Source organism: Umbelopsis ramanniana, assembly GCF_025399195.1.
Source record: "Umbelopsis ramanniana AG unplaced genomic scaffold K450scaffold_1, whole genome shotgun sequence".
Taxonomy (NCBI): domain Eukaryota; kingdom Fungi; phylum Mucoromycota; class Umbelopsidomycetes; order Umbelopsidales; family Umbelopsidaceae; genus Umbelopsis; species Umbelopsis ramanniana.
The window spans coordinates 296,333-311,174 of record NW_026252087.1 but is presented as its reverse complement, the minus strand read 5'-3'; the positions used below and the strand labels follow the sequence as shown (position 1 = coordinate 311,174).

Genomic DNA, 14,842 nt, shown 5'->3' with positions numbered 1-14,842 from the left:
GACGGATTCAGTGTTCGTTATGGTCTGGTAAGAGATCGGTTATGCATGTCGTAGTGGTACTCGCTTAGACATCTATTGTTTCCAAATAAACCATACAATGTATACCCAAAATGTTCGATCCATCAAAGATGTTTGTGTGTGTGGTATTGGAAAATGTTGTTGGGATGTCCTATACCAATATTGGGACCATGGCTGTCGACGGACGAGCATATGAGACCTGTCGAACGCCCTCCAGAACCTTATTAAAAGCCTCGAACCGTACAGCATACAAGAAGGTGTGTGTTCTCAAACATCCAAGAATAAAATGTTTCAAATATATTTATACATCACTCGATGGTGTACACTCAAGAGGTATTTCACAGAGGCTATGCTATATTCTGGTATAGGAAATGCTTCAGTGATACCGACCATTTGCACAAATGTTTTATCGGAAGCTAAATTGGAGTGATAACCTGCCCTACTTTAACAATGACTTGGTGTAGCAACTATGATATTTCGGCTTTACTTATAAATGGTGTGATCCGTAACCCAATTTCATTTAAGGTGTGATCTGATCTCATAACCCAGCTCCAGTAATGCGATATTCACGTACTGATTTTTCATATCTCGCTCGCCAAAGCGGTCCATCATGCCCGCGCATGGGTATGCCTTCTCTTTCAGCGTCCATAATACTTGGATGCCGCTTATCGCTTTCATAATAACGATCAGAAGGTCACAATTGAATCATTCGAGTTTCAACTTCGATATGAGATGTCTCATAGCCGTTGAAATTCATGGAGGTTGGGAGATGCAGAAAACAATTGCTCATCATTACGACTTTGTTAACAGTTCGATTATACCATTCAAAAAGCATAATTGAATTAATAGAAATAATTATATATTCAGGTTTGATATTGCTGTACCGATTCCCTCTCATTGAGGTTTGAAGATATGCTATGAAAGCATTTATTGCATCTCATTGATATTAAATTTCTGCAAGGTAATTTCAGAGTTACAATAACAAAGGTGCAATTTTTCCGTCGTGAAACAATTTCAAGGATTAATTTCAGTAAGTTGTGTCATAGATACTTTGGAGTAAGCAATATATACTATATGCGAATGGTAGTAAAGTGGGAGGGTGTATATCGGTGGAACCAATTATTCCGCATTGGACTTGCTCTCGGTTGAAACTACAACGACGTTCACACAAATTTGTATGATGGCAGTAACTCCGCCGTTATAGACATATATAATGTGGCATTTCATATTTCAAGATCGTTTAGAAAATCTCTTCGCGTCCAAATTCTGTCGTTCTTTGAAACAGTATTGTTATTATTGTATAGCAAGCTGCCTTTGTTTTGTGATTTGCATAAGCTCTCCTATTATCGAATTCGTCCGTCCCCGGCACACCATCCCTTCCAACTAGTTGATTGAAGAACACCATTTTATTAACCATGACCATTTACGAGCAACAAGAAGAGAGCCTATCACAGGCAATTACATCAGCAATGCCATCGGGAATGGACTTTGGTGACCGACACCAACACATCAACCACCTGCGCCCAAGTATGTCTCAGGGATCACAACACGGTCGCTTCGAAGACAACTATATGAACGGAAACATGAACGTAAATTTCCCTTTCAACTATCAAAATCAGGGCGCCATGAATCGACAGTATTCATACGGTTCCTCTATGGGAGATCAGTTCAACCTGCTCAATCAGATTTCTGTAAGTGGCCCTGATTTGATACTCCGAACTCTGCGCATATTGCAACAGAGTGACTGTCTATTCATGCTTGATTCTGAGATATTTTTTGCTCCTGTCTTTTATATTCTTTGCCAATATAGCAATACCCGCATCATCCAACACAGCCTTTTCCCAGCTACCAAGCAGGTTCAGAATATCTCTCATCACCTAATTCAAATTTTTTCATGGCTGGTCAACTTTCTGAAGTATCTACACCTAGTAATTCATCCTCAACTGATCTATCCAACGTTTACTATGATGCCCTGTTCCCTGATCATCACAGGGCGTCCTGGGATGCCAATGCTATGAACATGGCCGTCAAGAGACATCGTCCATATAGTCCAAGGAAACAATCCTCTGCCTCTGAAGATGCCGATTCCTCACGGCCAAAGGTATACGTCCTCAAGGCATGTGTATCTTGCAAGGCATCCCATGTTGCGTGTGACATCGCACGTCCTTGTCAGCGATGTGTCCGCTTGAATAAAGGAGACACCTGCGTAGACGCTGAGCGCAAGAAGAGAGGCCGCCCATGTAATAGCGGCAAAAGACAAAAGGAAGCTGCAGAAAAGAAGAGACGTGAGCGAGAACGAGAATTGGAACGATTAGATGAATGCAACCACACTGGTGTGCCTAGCGTATTGATGGGAAGAAGAGACGAAGTGTATAACAACCAGACACCATCCAACAGCTACCCGAATTTGCAGGAACAGCAAGATCAGGATGACATACTACAAATGTTAAGTTATGTGGGTATGTAATAATTACGGCTCCTTACTCTATTTCTTTTCCCTCCACCCTCCGCCGCCTATTCTCGATCCTGCACTCCCACTCTTTGCCTTCTTATTGTATAAATGATCCACACAAGTGTATAATTTGCGAAACCCCCTCACCCCACCTCCAAATACATAATTTTTTTTTCATACAATTCCCCGGTCTGCCAGAGTTGATTGTTTTTCCGCCCATTTTGCAATCCCTAATGTGACTGTTAGCCCGTTGTACCATCTTACTGCCTGTCTTCTCTGTACCATGTCAATACCAAGTGTCGCCCCTGTGATTCGATCCTTTGTCAATGGGTTAATTAACAGTAACAAAGTCATGGTGAGTGTTTGTTTAAACATGTCCTGATAGAACCGTTTGTCTTCCATCTAAGACTTTTTATTTTGCTTTGTAAACAAGATGTTCAGCAAAGAAACCTGCCCATTTTGCATGAGAGCAAAGGATCTTCTCGATGACCTTGACGTACCCTATAAAGCATATGAATTTCGCTTTGATAGTAAGTGGAGAAAATATATTAAGGATCTATCAGTCTGACACATCGATCTGATATACAATGTTCAGGGGAAGACAGAATTGTGGAAAATCATGAAATCCGTAGATACTTGACTGAGATTACTAATCAGACGACTGTACCCAATATATTCATTAATGGAAGTCATCTTGGTGGATCCTCGGATTTACTAGATGCCAATAGCAGTGGTAAATTACAAAAAATGCTAGATACCAAAAATCCAAAATGGGTAGATCCAGCAACTGTGAAGCCCATACCGGTAGGATGGTCAGATATTGACGGCAAAGATAAATAAAAGAGTTAGAACCAATCGCTGGGTGATTTGTGTTTCAAAAAGCAACCTTCATTCAAATTTGGCGTCAGCCCACCCTGTGGCGAGTCTCTGATGTCAGAATTCTTTCACATCGCCCGTGCTGTGAAAAATTCATGCAACAATTAAAATCGTTTAAAATAACCCCATGTAATAAGTTTCTGTCTGCACAAACATTTATAAGTTTATCCCTGACCACACAAAAAGATCATAGTGATTGAAAAGCGCAATGGAACATAATTCAGAACGCAGCGATTCCTTTGAGGAACAGCATCCCGAGCAATCCATTGTAGAAGATGACAGCTCTGTGTCACATCCTTTGCGAGCACAACCGCAGAATCCATCGAATCGTTTAGGAGACGTCGATGTCGAATCGTATGGTGGAGTATCTCCTGTTATGTCTCATCAAAAGGAACCGCCACATTTCAATCGAGCTATCGACCCACAATACAAATTTCGAGAGATCTATGCAAAGGCAGAGGTAAAACCAAAGCCCAAAGATCCTGAACCTGTCCCGAAGAAGCAGTATTCTTGGATTGAGAGAATGAACAAAACCGCAGTGAAAGAAGACGATGAAGACAGTGAGTTCTATTTAATGGAATGCATAACCATATCAACTTATGTGAATTAACGCTCTTAGTAGACGAGCCTGAAAAGGAAAAAGAAAGCTTGGTTGACAAATTCATCGACTTTCTCAATGCGTTTGGAGAATCACCAGAAGGTATTGTAAATCTCACCCGCCCAAATGTCACTCTTTTGTATTTTAGTACATTAGCTGATATTGCCTCTATATAGGTACTCCAGAGCAAGAAGTTGATCATAGTATTCAAGAAGTCGATCTTGGCGCTCAAGAAATCGATCTTAGTCCTCAACAAGTTGACCCCAGTGCTCAAGACGTTGATCGTAGTTCGCAAGAACTTGGTCACAGTACGCAACAACACAGCGTAGAATTCGAACCATCCGAGGACGCTTATGATACAACTCAGGCTGATATTACTTCTCGAAGGGATGATACAACACAGAACGAGCCTATTTTACTCCCGTCAAAATCGTCGAGGTCTATATCCTCGTATGGAACTGGAGAGATCTCAGAATTCAATATGTCGGATAATCAATATGATAACTATCAACAAGTAGAAAGACTTGATGATAATGCTCGGCGAAACTCATGGTCAAAGCCTTCTGGTAAGTGCTATACAATAAAAAATAGTTTGATTCTTCGCTCGTTCTTCTCGAGGATTCTAACGCTATGTATAGGGCTACATCAGTCCGGATTGCAGGAGCCACAACCTATAGTATTTTCTACACCAAGAAAGGTTTGTAGCAGCTTTTGCCTGGCCCATCTTCAATTTGCTTCCATGGCTAACGTTGTTATGTACAGCAACCTGATTCTAAAATAAGCAAAAGTGCTCCATCGAAGTCTCATAGATCATCTTTTGGTACAAGAAGATTTGACCCATTTCATATGCGTATGTTGTCATCACTGTTTATTTTTTTGCAAGTGAAGAAATTTTTATTCACAAATCATTCAGAAGAACATCCGTCCTATCCTGGAGCTTCTTCGCCAAATTGGGGAGCTGGCACCTTCGCTTCTCCGGAAGATAGCCCTGCAAAGAGCAGAAAGCTGTCAGGACGACATGCTTTTGATGACTCCTCTTTCGCCCAGAATGGTAGGAGAAAGTCAAGACAAGGAAGCGTAGAAGCAGTCAAACCGTCTAGCTACTTGAGTATTCCCCCAATGCTACCATCCGAATTATGTTTAGAACCACTCCATCATCCATCGTCTCAAGTGGATTGGTTGACTTTTGATGATCTTGGAATCGATAAACTCTTTGACGCGCCTCTTGTTGGCGCAGATAAGGCTATGGTTAAGGACATTTCGCAACATCTATCCGACGAAGCCGTTGGAAACAAGAGTGTCAGCAAGATCATGCCACCTACCGTTCCAAGTTCATTGGCATTAAATTGCCTACTGAATCCATCACCGTCCTGCCTCGACTGGGCATCATGGGACATTGATGATATTGGCCTAGAAAGGTTGATGCCTGCTGAGGACGGCCTACCCGAATCCAGTTCTTTGAACGAGTGGATTAACAGGACTCACAGCAGTGAACAAAGACCCATGAAGACCAGCGCACTTCATGAACAAACGAACCAAGATAGCTCTTGCTTACCTGTCATAGAACCCAGGCCACACAAACTTGGGGTAAATCTTTCTACCATGTTCGATTCTCAAGATACCAGTGGAGACTTTGACAAGTCAGCAAGTACTACTGGACGCATACATGATACCATTCAGAGACCAAAAAATGTTCAAACTGACTGGCATTTGGGTTCTGAAGGGTCCATCAAAGATGTTCCACCGGAGATCAACGTAAATGACAGCTGGTCCTCATACATGGCACTCAAAGCTGCTCAGGAACGACCACCACCCGTCGAAGACCGGTATCAGTCTCCAGGATCTTTAGCTCAAGACAATTTTGATTCAAAATATAATGGCCCTTCGCATTTGTCAAACCTGGCGCAAGCTAGTTCGGTGAATGTCGAAGAGGCTGTCGAGCAGCGAAAGCTAAGAAAACGAGAGATGAGAGAAGAGAATCGATCAAAGGACTGGGCGGACAATATGGATGACAATCAGTTGGAGACATTGTTTCCGCAGCAATTCGAGGACTCTACCGACCGATCCTCACAACAAGAAATTGGAGCAGAATCCAAGGTACCTACTTGGACAAGTACGTCTTCATATGGAATAAACGCTCCGTATTCTCTAGCATCTTTCTCTTTTGAAACTGACTCGAAGGAAACTGCTTTTCCCACAGCCGAATATGAATCCAAAAACTGGCTGTCCGAAAGTGGTTACTTGGCAACACCGCTTCATGGAGTCAAAGCAGATACAGACGAAGATGCCCAAAATCCTCAACTGCAACTCCATCACAAGCTGCATGGCATTGTGGACACTGTAGCCAGCAGTGTTGGAGCTGTTGCTGGCACTGCTGTAGGAGCGATCTCATACTTATTTGGTGAAAGTTCGCACTCGGCTGAAGAAAAGCCAAGAGAGACCTCATATGCATCCAACGCGGCCCTTAATGCAGGTGACCAAAAATATGCAAAGGAACATGAGGAAGATGAAGGCGTACAAGCTATTGCCACCGTTCCAGACAGTCATCTTGTTGATGCAGAAGAACAACTCTATGTAGCAAAGCAAGAGAAGCCTGATCTGTCATTAGGACATGTTGATGACGACTCTCACATTATAAATCTTCATCCGAGTTTGCTTCGGCCCACTGAGAAGCGAGAGCTGTCAAGCGAGCAACCATTAGGCTCATCAGATCACCTAAGCTATCCCAGTGCTGCACCACAACTTGAATTGCCTGAAAACTTGCAGCATGGAGCTGACAAGACAACTGAAAGCGACTTGACAGATAATGCTGTCTCTCAAAACATGGCAGTTGTCCTTGATGACCAAGATGGAAATGAACAAGTTGTTGATTCCGCACCTGAAACTAAGACGGAAAGTGCAAACGATAATGAAATCCGCAATTTATTCAATGGCGATCCTGATAGTGTCCGTCAGTCATTCAAATCAGACGATCCACATAAAACTACCATGGACGACCGTCGTCAAATTTGGGAGGCTAGTGTGTCTAGCGCGCTTGGTCAAGCCGCTAGCACTCTTGGACTAAAACCACAGAGCAAGGAGAAGAAGTTGGACTTGGAAAATTATCACGTTGTCGATAGTGGATATAAGCCGTCTACTTATGAACCTGGTCGCAACCAATTCGACAGTGACTTTGAAAACTGGAGGCATGATTCTCCATCAAGCACTCCCTTTAATGAAGCCGAAACAAAGCCTAGCGAAGCCACTGATGAACAAGCACCAATCGTAGCTGAGAATAGTGAAAGTGATCAACGGGCGGCGCTTCCTGACCAAAACAGTATGACTATAAGCTCCTTGCCGCTGGGTAAACCTATTACTTATGAACTTGGTCGTTTCAATGAATGTACAGACTGGAAGCACGAATCTCCATCAAGGACACCCTTCAACGAAGCTGAAGCCCAGAGAAGTGAAGCCACAGATTCACCAAAGAAGATTACGGATATTGTAAGTGGCCAGCAAATACTCCATGATCAAGACAGTATGGCTATGAGCTCCATGCCGTCTGGTAAATCGTCTACCTATGAACCTGGTCGTAATCAACTCGACAATGGTTCTGAATTTGGGAAGCACGATATATCAAAGATCACTTTTGACGAAGCTCAGACCAAGCGCGGCGAAGCCAGTGGTAAACAAGCTCCAACAGAAGCCAAGAATATTGAAAGTGGTCAAGATACACTTCCTGACCAAAACAGTATGACCATAAGCTCGCTACCGCTTGGTAAACCAATTACTTATGAACCTGGTCGTAGCGTGCTGGTCAATGACTCTGGAAACTGGAATCAAGGTTTCTTACCAGTAACTCCTGTAACTGTGGCTGAAACCAAGCAAAGCGAAGAAACTGATCAACGGGTCAACCGGAATGAAGGTTTCTTACCAGTGACTCCTGTGACTGTAGCTGAAACCAAGCGAAGCGAAGAAACTGATCAACAAGTACCAGTGCAAACTGAGAACATTGGAAATGACCAACAGGTAGTTCCTGACCAAAACAGCACTACCACAAGCTCTCTATCGTCTGGAAAACCGACGTGGGATAGAGCTGAATTCCATGACCCCAGCGATTACATGAAGGGTACGGAAAGCCATATGCAACAGCAGCAACCACAGCAGCCAGACACCACCACGTCCAGTTCGCATACTGGAAGAGGGCCAACTGGATGGATTCGTCGTAAATTGAACAAAAGACGCGCACGTGCTGCTCGTTGAGCAGCAGCCTTATTTACAGCGTTTTCGTTTGCAACCTTTACCTTATTTTTTCTTCAATTTCTTCCTTTTTTCCTAGACAGACTTGCCTGTCAAATTTTGTTTCGTAAATGTAAATAGCGCATGAGCGACTTTGAAAATAAAAACCATGGTTTGTGCTTATCTCATCAACCGGCGAGCGACTGTGTTTCTGAAGCACAATGGTACGTAGGAGGCATTTAGTAGAAAGTTATCGAGGTACGGTTGCTTATTATTTGTGCTGTCCATTGTCAATAAATATGGCGCCTCCAAAAGTTTGGTCTCGCCCTCCTAACTCTTTATTCCAGCTTACCTCGAAACGCCGACAGTCATTCCTTTGACATGCAATTCGTTCCAAATGCGCTACCTACATACTGATGGGAGTCATTTCTTCAGGTACGGCATTTATTTCCTCGAATGGCCATCCAAAAGTTAACATTCGTTGCAAATAAGACCCTTACCATAGGAATACCGGAGATACCAATGTAGGACCAATTTTTTATACCAGGCCAATGTTTTTCATGTCCACAAGCTTCCCGAAGCTATTTGATAACTACTCTACTAGCGACAAACAAACGCTATGTCTTGGCCTCAACGCTTCAATATAAAAGCACCCACCCAGGTGATTGGATTGCCGACCCGCGATGTACAGCTTTCAGAGCGGCCAATATCGCTAAAATACGACATAATGCTTACCTCTCCATAGCCACTGTATGGCATTATTCAAGATGAGCGCCCGCATTAGCCATCACCGAATAGATCTCCACATAATAATCATATGTGCCTTCTTTATGGTCTAACTCACAACTATGATTTGACAAAATCCCAGCTTCACCGGTCAATCACCATAGCACGATGATATCACACTAATGTCTGTCACTTTGCTATGTCTTTGCATCCCATAACTATAGATCACACACTCTGTATGGCATGGTACATTTTCATTTTTAATGCTTTTTCCAGAAACGCAAAAATGTAAAATGATTGGCATATAGGCAAGATAAAAAGGCATACATCTGAGGTGATTCCGTTTGTAAACTTGAAGCTTTCATGAAACCGTACGTATTTAAGCTCCCTTTGCCATGCTAGTCAATCCAGCGGCATTACCGTTCCAGACGTCTTGATCACCAGGGAAGGTACCACTGTCGGCATTTTGCCAGAAGGAGTAGTATGACCAACCATTGGGCAAGGTTCCTGCTGAAGAAGAATATCTAGCAATCCAAAGAGGGTTGGTAGCGCCAAAGGCGGCGCTGTTACCAGTGCAGGTAGTCCACCAGTCAGTGGTAGTGTAAATGACAGGGTAACGACCAGTGGAAGAATGGTAAGTATTGCTGAAATCCTTGATCCAGCTTACCATAGCGGACTGGGACAAGCCATAGCAAGTAGCACCGCTAGGGTTGTACTCGATGTCCAAGGCACCGGGAAGAGTCTTGCCATCAGCAGACCAGCCACCTCCATGAGCAATGAAGTATTTGGCTTGAGCAGCACCGGAAGAGGAGGCAGGCTGAGCAAAATGGTACGAGCCGCGGATCAAACCAGCGTTATATGCACCATTGTACTGTTGAGTAAAGTATGAATTGGTGTAAGTGGTTCCCTCAGTTGCTTTGATGTAAGCGAAAGATGCACCATTGGACTTGACGGTTGACCAAGCTACATTTCCTTGGTAACTGCTAACGTCCAATCCTTTCAATGTAGCTGACACGCCAACAAGAGCGGTGGATAGCAGAGATAGAGCGGCAAGAGTGAGTTTCATGACTTTGACTTGATGGTAAATCAAACTTTGGGGATGGCCTTTATATAGATTTCATTGAGGTATTGTCATTTTTGTAATAAATGACCGATTATAGTGCTATGGTACATCTGTTTGGGAAACGCGGGTTGTACTGCATATTTAATGACTTGGACAAAAAGGTATGATCAGGGATGTCTGGCCACAGAAGGAGGTCGATTATACTAAATATCCCGATGAAAATCGAAGATCTTCATGATCCTTTCGGAAACCCCGTTTTCCTCTCAAGGAGAAGAAATCCTCTCCGGCTGAAGCATCTATGTAGTGGAAGGGAAAAAAAAAAATCAAATAATTTGAGTTGGAGAAGCGCAGCTCAAGGCAAACCCATCTTTGTATGACAAAAGCTATATTACACCAATTCTCGGTCCTACGCACACTATCCTTTATGAATACGAAAACCAAATTTCAATGATGAAGAACTAAGAACGCATCAGAAAACAGTCAAATCATTGACATTTTTGAAGGCAAGATGGCCTATAGACTTCATCTGAATACTATGCAGCAGTACGGCTGTTCTTGCCGGCGTGCCGATAAAATGTAGTTTCCCATTGTGTCAAATGCTGCCTGCATTCCACATATATAATCGATCCTCATGACTTACCTTCCCCAGGCTCGTCAGGGAATATTTGTTTGACCCATCCTTACAAAAATAAAACCAGCTATGTTAACGCTGCGCACACGTGTACCGTATACAGCCCATCTCGATTATATCATCTCAGTGCTCATAAAATGAAAGATCGTAGCACTGACCTTACACGTGCAAGCATTAAGATGTACGTATTTTTTGAGGAACGCGAGAACCAAGGCCTCTAAAATGAGGACAAGTTCTGCTCATATGATTCGCTTAGGCCAGTACCGAGATACTCAAGTGAGCCAAATTAAGTTCGTCGGAACCCTAGAAGGCAAGTAAATCTCTTTAGCCTTACTTTATTAAGATGAAATTTCATTTGCTGGTTCAGACCAGTCATATGGTTAACCAAGACGCTTCGCGGATCTCCGCAACTCTTGGAATATAGCTTTGTTGCTCGACGTTGTTGCATGGTATACACAGCTTACGCTTTTGTGTCATTTGTTTGAAGGCCAAGGCGCTATTATATCACAATCACGATGCAATACATAATTTCATGCTGCTACTCACTGTTTCGAAAATATTCGAAAGTGCCTGGGCCTACATGTCGGTGGCGGAATAGTTGGTGCGCTAGCTGGCCAAACTGGAACGCCATGCTGGTACGTTCGCTTTCCTAATACTGTCAAGTAAAATGTTGTACCACTCGACGATTGTGACGTACAACCCAGCATCGTCAAGTCGGGCCTGCACATGTACCATTGTATAGGACGCCTTTCGCTAATACCGAGAGGACCCGTGTAGATCGAAAATGTTATATTACTAGTACTTTAAAATTTATCCTCATATTTTGATACAGTATAGCTCATATGGGAGGCATTTGGAGAGCGTTGGAGGGGTGATCAGCCACCATGTTGTAGGGATCCATTACAAGCTTCCCTCTCATCAGTACAGCGAAGGTGCCCATACGAATGCATTTTGAAGAGACTAGTTCTCTCATATTGGTCATTTTTATATGGCGCTTCAATATGATATTTTAGATTTATCCAGTGAATTTATGCAGTGGAATAAATCAAAGCTTGTGCCGTCGTTCTCCAGTCAAATGCAGTAGGGACGCTATGGATATTACCTTCCGTCAGCGTGATTTGAACTCCGTGGGACGACACCAATTGTCGCACTACAGTCTAACGATGGCGTAAAGGCAAAGACTGTAAGTGATTCGAAAAGAATTGACGATGTAGCATACATAGGTTAAAGCATCATTCCTATGATGAATTATTGTCATCTAGTTGTATATGAGACTAGAACAATAGTGTATCTTCACATCACAATCTAATCTACTGATACTCGCTTGTGAAAGCCCAGTGACAATGATATGGGACGGCAAGCCAGTTCTGGAAATCGCTATGTCCGTACACTTTGATCAATTGATGCAATAGACAAGAGGAAAAACTTGACTTTCTCACTGATTACTGCATTTTCAGAGAACTTGTGGGTTGCGTCGTCGAAGCTTTTCACATGCGTCATTAAAAAGCTAGTTGGTTTGCGTGGCGCTACTGAAAACATTGCTGGTAAACGCGAGGACCATGGAACCGAAGCAGAATACTGCAAGTGAAGTTCAGATGTGAAATGCAATAGTTATACCCACTTTTTTGGAAGACTAACCTGTGGGATAGCCAGATTTCAGCTATCCCGAACGCACATTCCATCATGAGGCAACACGATTGGCGTCAGAGTGATTTAGATATAGACAAAGGGATCAACAAGGAAGATTTTTCTAATTTTACATTTGCTCCAGTCAGGTAGTAAACCAACGTGCAGTTCCTTGCATAAAACAAAATGAAAAAGGCGTTTTTTATTGATATACAGATGGACTCATGTTACAGTTATGCAGCTTGAGTGTCACGTCCACACGCCATACCTCTAGGCTTTTGCTTGTTCAGGAGCCTCCTCTAATACCTCTCCTTCAAGGTCCAAGAAACCATAATCCGAAGCTACCTTTAGCACGACTTCAGCGTCTTCAACTTTCATTTCAGCTAGGACCTTGTTGATTTCGTCTAGTTCACCAGTTTGGAGAGCAGTTTTAAAGTTCGGTGGTAAGCATTCATACACCTCAAGAGCTTGCTTTTCCTCCTCATTATTCGCATCGGGAATTCTGACTGTCAACTTGCTACCTTCTTGCATTTGCTGCAATTGGATTGTTTCAACTTGCTGTTCCTTCTTTTCTGCATTGATTTCCGCGCATCGGTTCTTGATACGTGTGTATGTCTTATTGACATCGTCTTCAAACAGGCGACGAGGCTGTTGATTAGGTGCGGAGGGACTCATTCTGTACGCGTCAACGTTAGTTCACACACAGATTCCAAAAATAAAGGATTACAGCTATACGCACCTGGCAAAGAACAAGCTGATTCCATCTTTACCAAGCTGGCCACAGTATTGCAAAATCAGCGATTGGAATACGCAATTTCTAGCGTATTTTTCGTTGCCTTCCAATTGTTCCGTAAATGCCTCAGCAAGTAATTGATCAGAGTATGTTTCCGACACGATCTCTGGATGTTTTCCAACAAATCTGAAAGCAGGTTCGAATCCAGACAGCTTTGCGAATTCCTTTGCTAGTGGTGAGACCGTAATATCGTCCTCCTCTTCATCTTCTTCTGCTTCAGCCTTGGTAGCAACTGCAGAGTTGTCTTGAGATGGCGCCTTTCCAACCGATATTAGACTATTTGGAAATGAAAAAAAAAAATATCAAAGTCTATAAATTCTTACCGCGTTAACAGAATCGGCATTCAGGGTTTCGATCACTTTGTTTGTTTGTTTCTTCGGTTCAGAGGGTTTTGAAGTTGGTAAAATTGGCTTACTGATCATCTAAAAACGTTCCATATTTAAAACAATGTATTATATATCTTTACTCGGTCATAGATCTGAACTTACTGTTTTGTTGAATGATTCGTGATACATGTTATCGCTCGTCATCTTCTTGGCCGCTTCCTTCTCCTCCTTGGCAAGCTCAGCCAGCATTTCATCTTGACGAGCCTGTGCCTTATTTCTTGAATCAGTTATTCTTGTAATCAGTTGTCTTTTAACGTCTTCTTCTGATTGAGTCCTGAGGGCAGTTTCGATCTGACCCACAAGGGATTCCATGATAGCATCGAAGCTTGCCGTTGCTCCAGCTGAGTTCGGGATAGGAGTATCGCTAGAGCCCTCCTTGCGAGCTTTATCGCGAATGCTGGTTATATCTTCAATCACTTTTCGGGTTCCATCCTTCTGGCACACAGTAATGAGTTCATTGAGCTGCTTTAATAACCGATCGTTCCTGCCTGTTTCATTTTGCAGAAATTCGATCTTTTGACGGCGTTGTTCGCGCTCCATATGGATGGACTCTTGCTTCCATTTAATAAATGAGCGCTTGTCAACATTTGGATGGACCTCAATGTCAGAATCGTCAGAGAGTTCAAGGTTGTCCCACTTGCTGTAATCCAATGGCATGTTCGAGAAACAAAAGGAGTTAAGAAAGTCAAGTAGCGGACACTAAATTATTTATTGTTTTTCCAAACATCCACGTCAATCAATCGTCTTTCCAATTATCGTTACCAACTTTTCTAACTATGCTAGTCATTATCCACCCTATCACAGGTCGTAAAAATCGTAGTAGAAATCCGCCAGGTAAAAGACTGGCATTCAGTATCTCTGCGACACTCCAGATTTCCTCAGCTTCTCGAATTCTCCATTCTCCGCTGACTTTGCTCACTTTAAAGCGGGAGATGACACTGAGTAGCCGATATGTTAATAAACCCACTTATCTCATCTCAGCGTCATATCAACAAGAATTCAAAGACTCACCGGTATGAAGTCTTTGGCGCTCCTCCTAACAGCCACCATATAACGCCCCAGACTGAAAAGAATATAGCTATCCACCACTTCAACTGTATTTGATGTTCTGAATCGATCATGACGGTGTCGTCCTTGGCAGTAATATGGTTTATCCGGGCATCTTTGAATCTGAAGAAGAACAACAAGAAGTCAAAGTGGGCCGCGATATTCTGTGGCCCTACGCATGTTGAAAACGGGTCAGTATAGACCGCTTTGTTGTCGAAATAACTGCGTATGACTCTTCGCCGTTTGATTTTGGCTTGCGATATTGATCCGCTAGGATACAAAAGCGGATATACTTGATTGACAATAAATGCTTCAGGCGTTCCGTCAAAGGAATCAGGATCACTTGTCATGTCTTTTTTAACCACGTCACTGTATGAAGTAGGCATGTTTGAGGTAAAACGAAAGGAA

At 42.9% G+C, this 14,842-nt stretch overlaps 6 protein-coding genes across 6 annotated transcripts; 3 read left to right on the top strand and 3 right to left on the bottom strand.

The window, feature by feature from the left end:
• Positions 1-1,260: 1,260 nt before the first annotated feature.
• K450DRAFT_216989 (uncharacterized protein) lies at positions 1,261-2,619 on the top strand. Its single transcript, XM_051584970.1, has 2 exons — positions 1,261-1,709; positions 1,829-2,619. The coding sequence occupies exons 1-2, from the start codon at positions 1,434-1,436 to the stop codon at positions 2,483-2,485; spliced, it is 933 nt and encodes a 310-aa protein (XP_051449582.1). The 5' UTR covers positions 1,261-1,433; the 3' UTR covers positions 2,486-2,619.
• On the top strand, positions 2,396-3,342 carry K450DRAFT_216986 (uncharacterized protein). Its single transcript, XM_051584969.1, has 3 exons — positions 2,396-2,825; positions 2,904-3,000; positions 3,066-3,342. Exons 1-3 carry the CDS (start codon positions 2,754-2,756, stop codon positions 3,308-3,310), a joined length of 414 nt encoding a protein of 137 aa, XP_051449581.1. The 5' UTR covers positions 2,396-2,753; the 3' UTR covers positions 3,311-3,342.
• Positions 3,343-3,503: 161 nt separating this feature from the next.
• K450DRAFT_216977 (uncharacterized protein) lies at positions 3,504-8,404 on the top strand. Its single transcript, XM_051584968.1, has 7 exons — positions 3,504-3,906; positions 3,969-4,046; positions 4,121-4,510; positions 4,583-4,641; positions 4,707-4,794; positions 4,858-6,057; positions 6,145-8,404. The coding sequence occupies exons 1-7, from the start codon at positions 3,555-3,557 to the stop codon at positions 8,184-8,186; spliced, it is 4,209 nt and encodes a 1,402-aa protein (XP_051449580.1). The 5' UTR covers positions 3,504-3,554; the 3' UTR covers positions 8,187-8,404.
• An 863-nt stretch (positions 8,405-9,267) lies between these two features.
• On the bottom strand, positions 9,268-9,954 carry K450DRAFT_264225 (uncharacterized protein; the record flags this gene model as incomplete). The annotated part of the gene is made up of 1 exon (XM_051592770.1): positions 9,268-9,954. One exon carries the CDS (start codon positions 9,952-9,954, stop codon positions 9,268-9,270), a length of 687 nt encoding a protein of 228 aa, XP_051449579.1.
• Positions 9,955-12,376: 2,422 nt separating this feature from the next.
• On the bottom strand, positions 12,377-14,219 carry K450DRAFT_216969 (uncharacterized protein). Its single transcript, XM_051584967.1, has 4 exons — positions 13,490-14,219; positions 13,325-13,423; positions 12,948-13,258; positions 12,377-12,884 (listed from the first exon to the last, which is right to left on the bottom strand). Exons 1-4 carry the CDS (start codon positions 14,042-14,044, stop codon positions 12,479-12,481), a joined length of 1,371 nt encoding a protein of 456 aa, XP_051449578.1. The 5' UTR covers positions 14,045-14,219; the 3' UTR covers positions 12,377-12,478.
• Positions 14,059-14,840, bottom strand: K450DRAFT_216967 (uncharacterized protein). The gene is made up of 2 exons (XM_051584966.1): positions 14,399-14,840; positions 14,059-14,325 (listed from the first exon to the last, which is right to left on the bottom strand). Exons 1-2 carry the CDS (start codon positions 14,818-14,820, stop codon positions 14,124-14,126), a joined length of 624 nt encoding a protein of 207 aa, XP_051449577.1. The 5' UTR covers positions 14,821-14,840; the 3' UTR covers positions 14,059-14,123.
• Between the last annotated feature and the right edge of the window lie 2 nt (positions 14,841-14,842).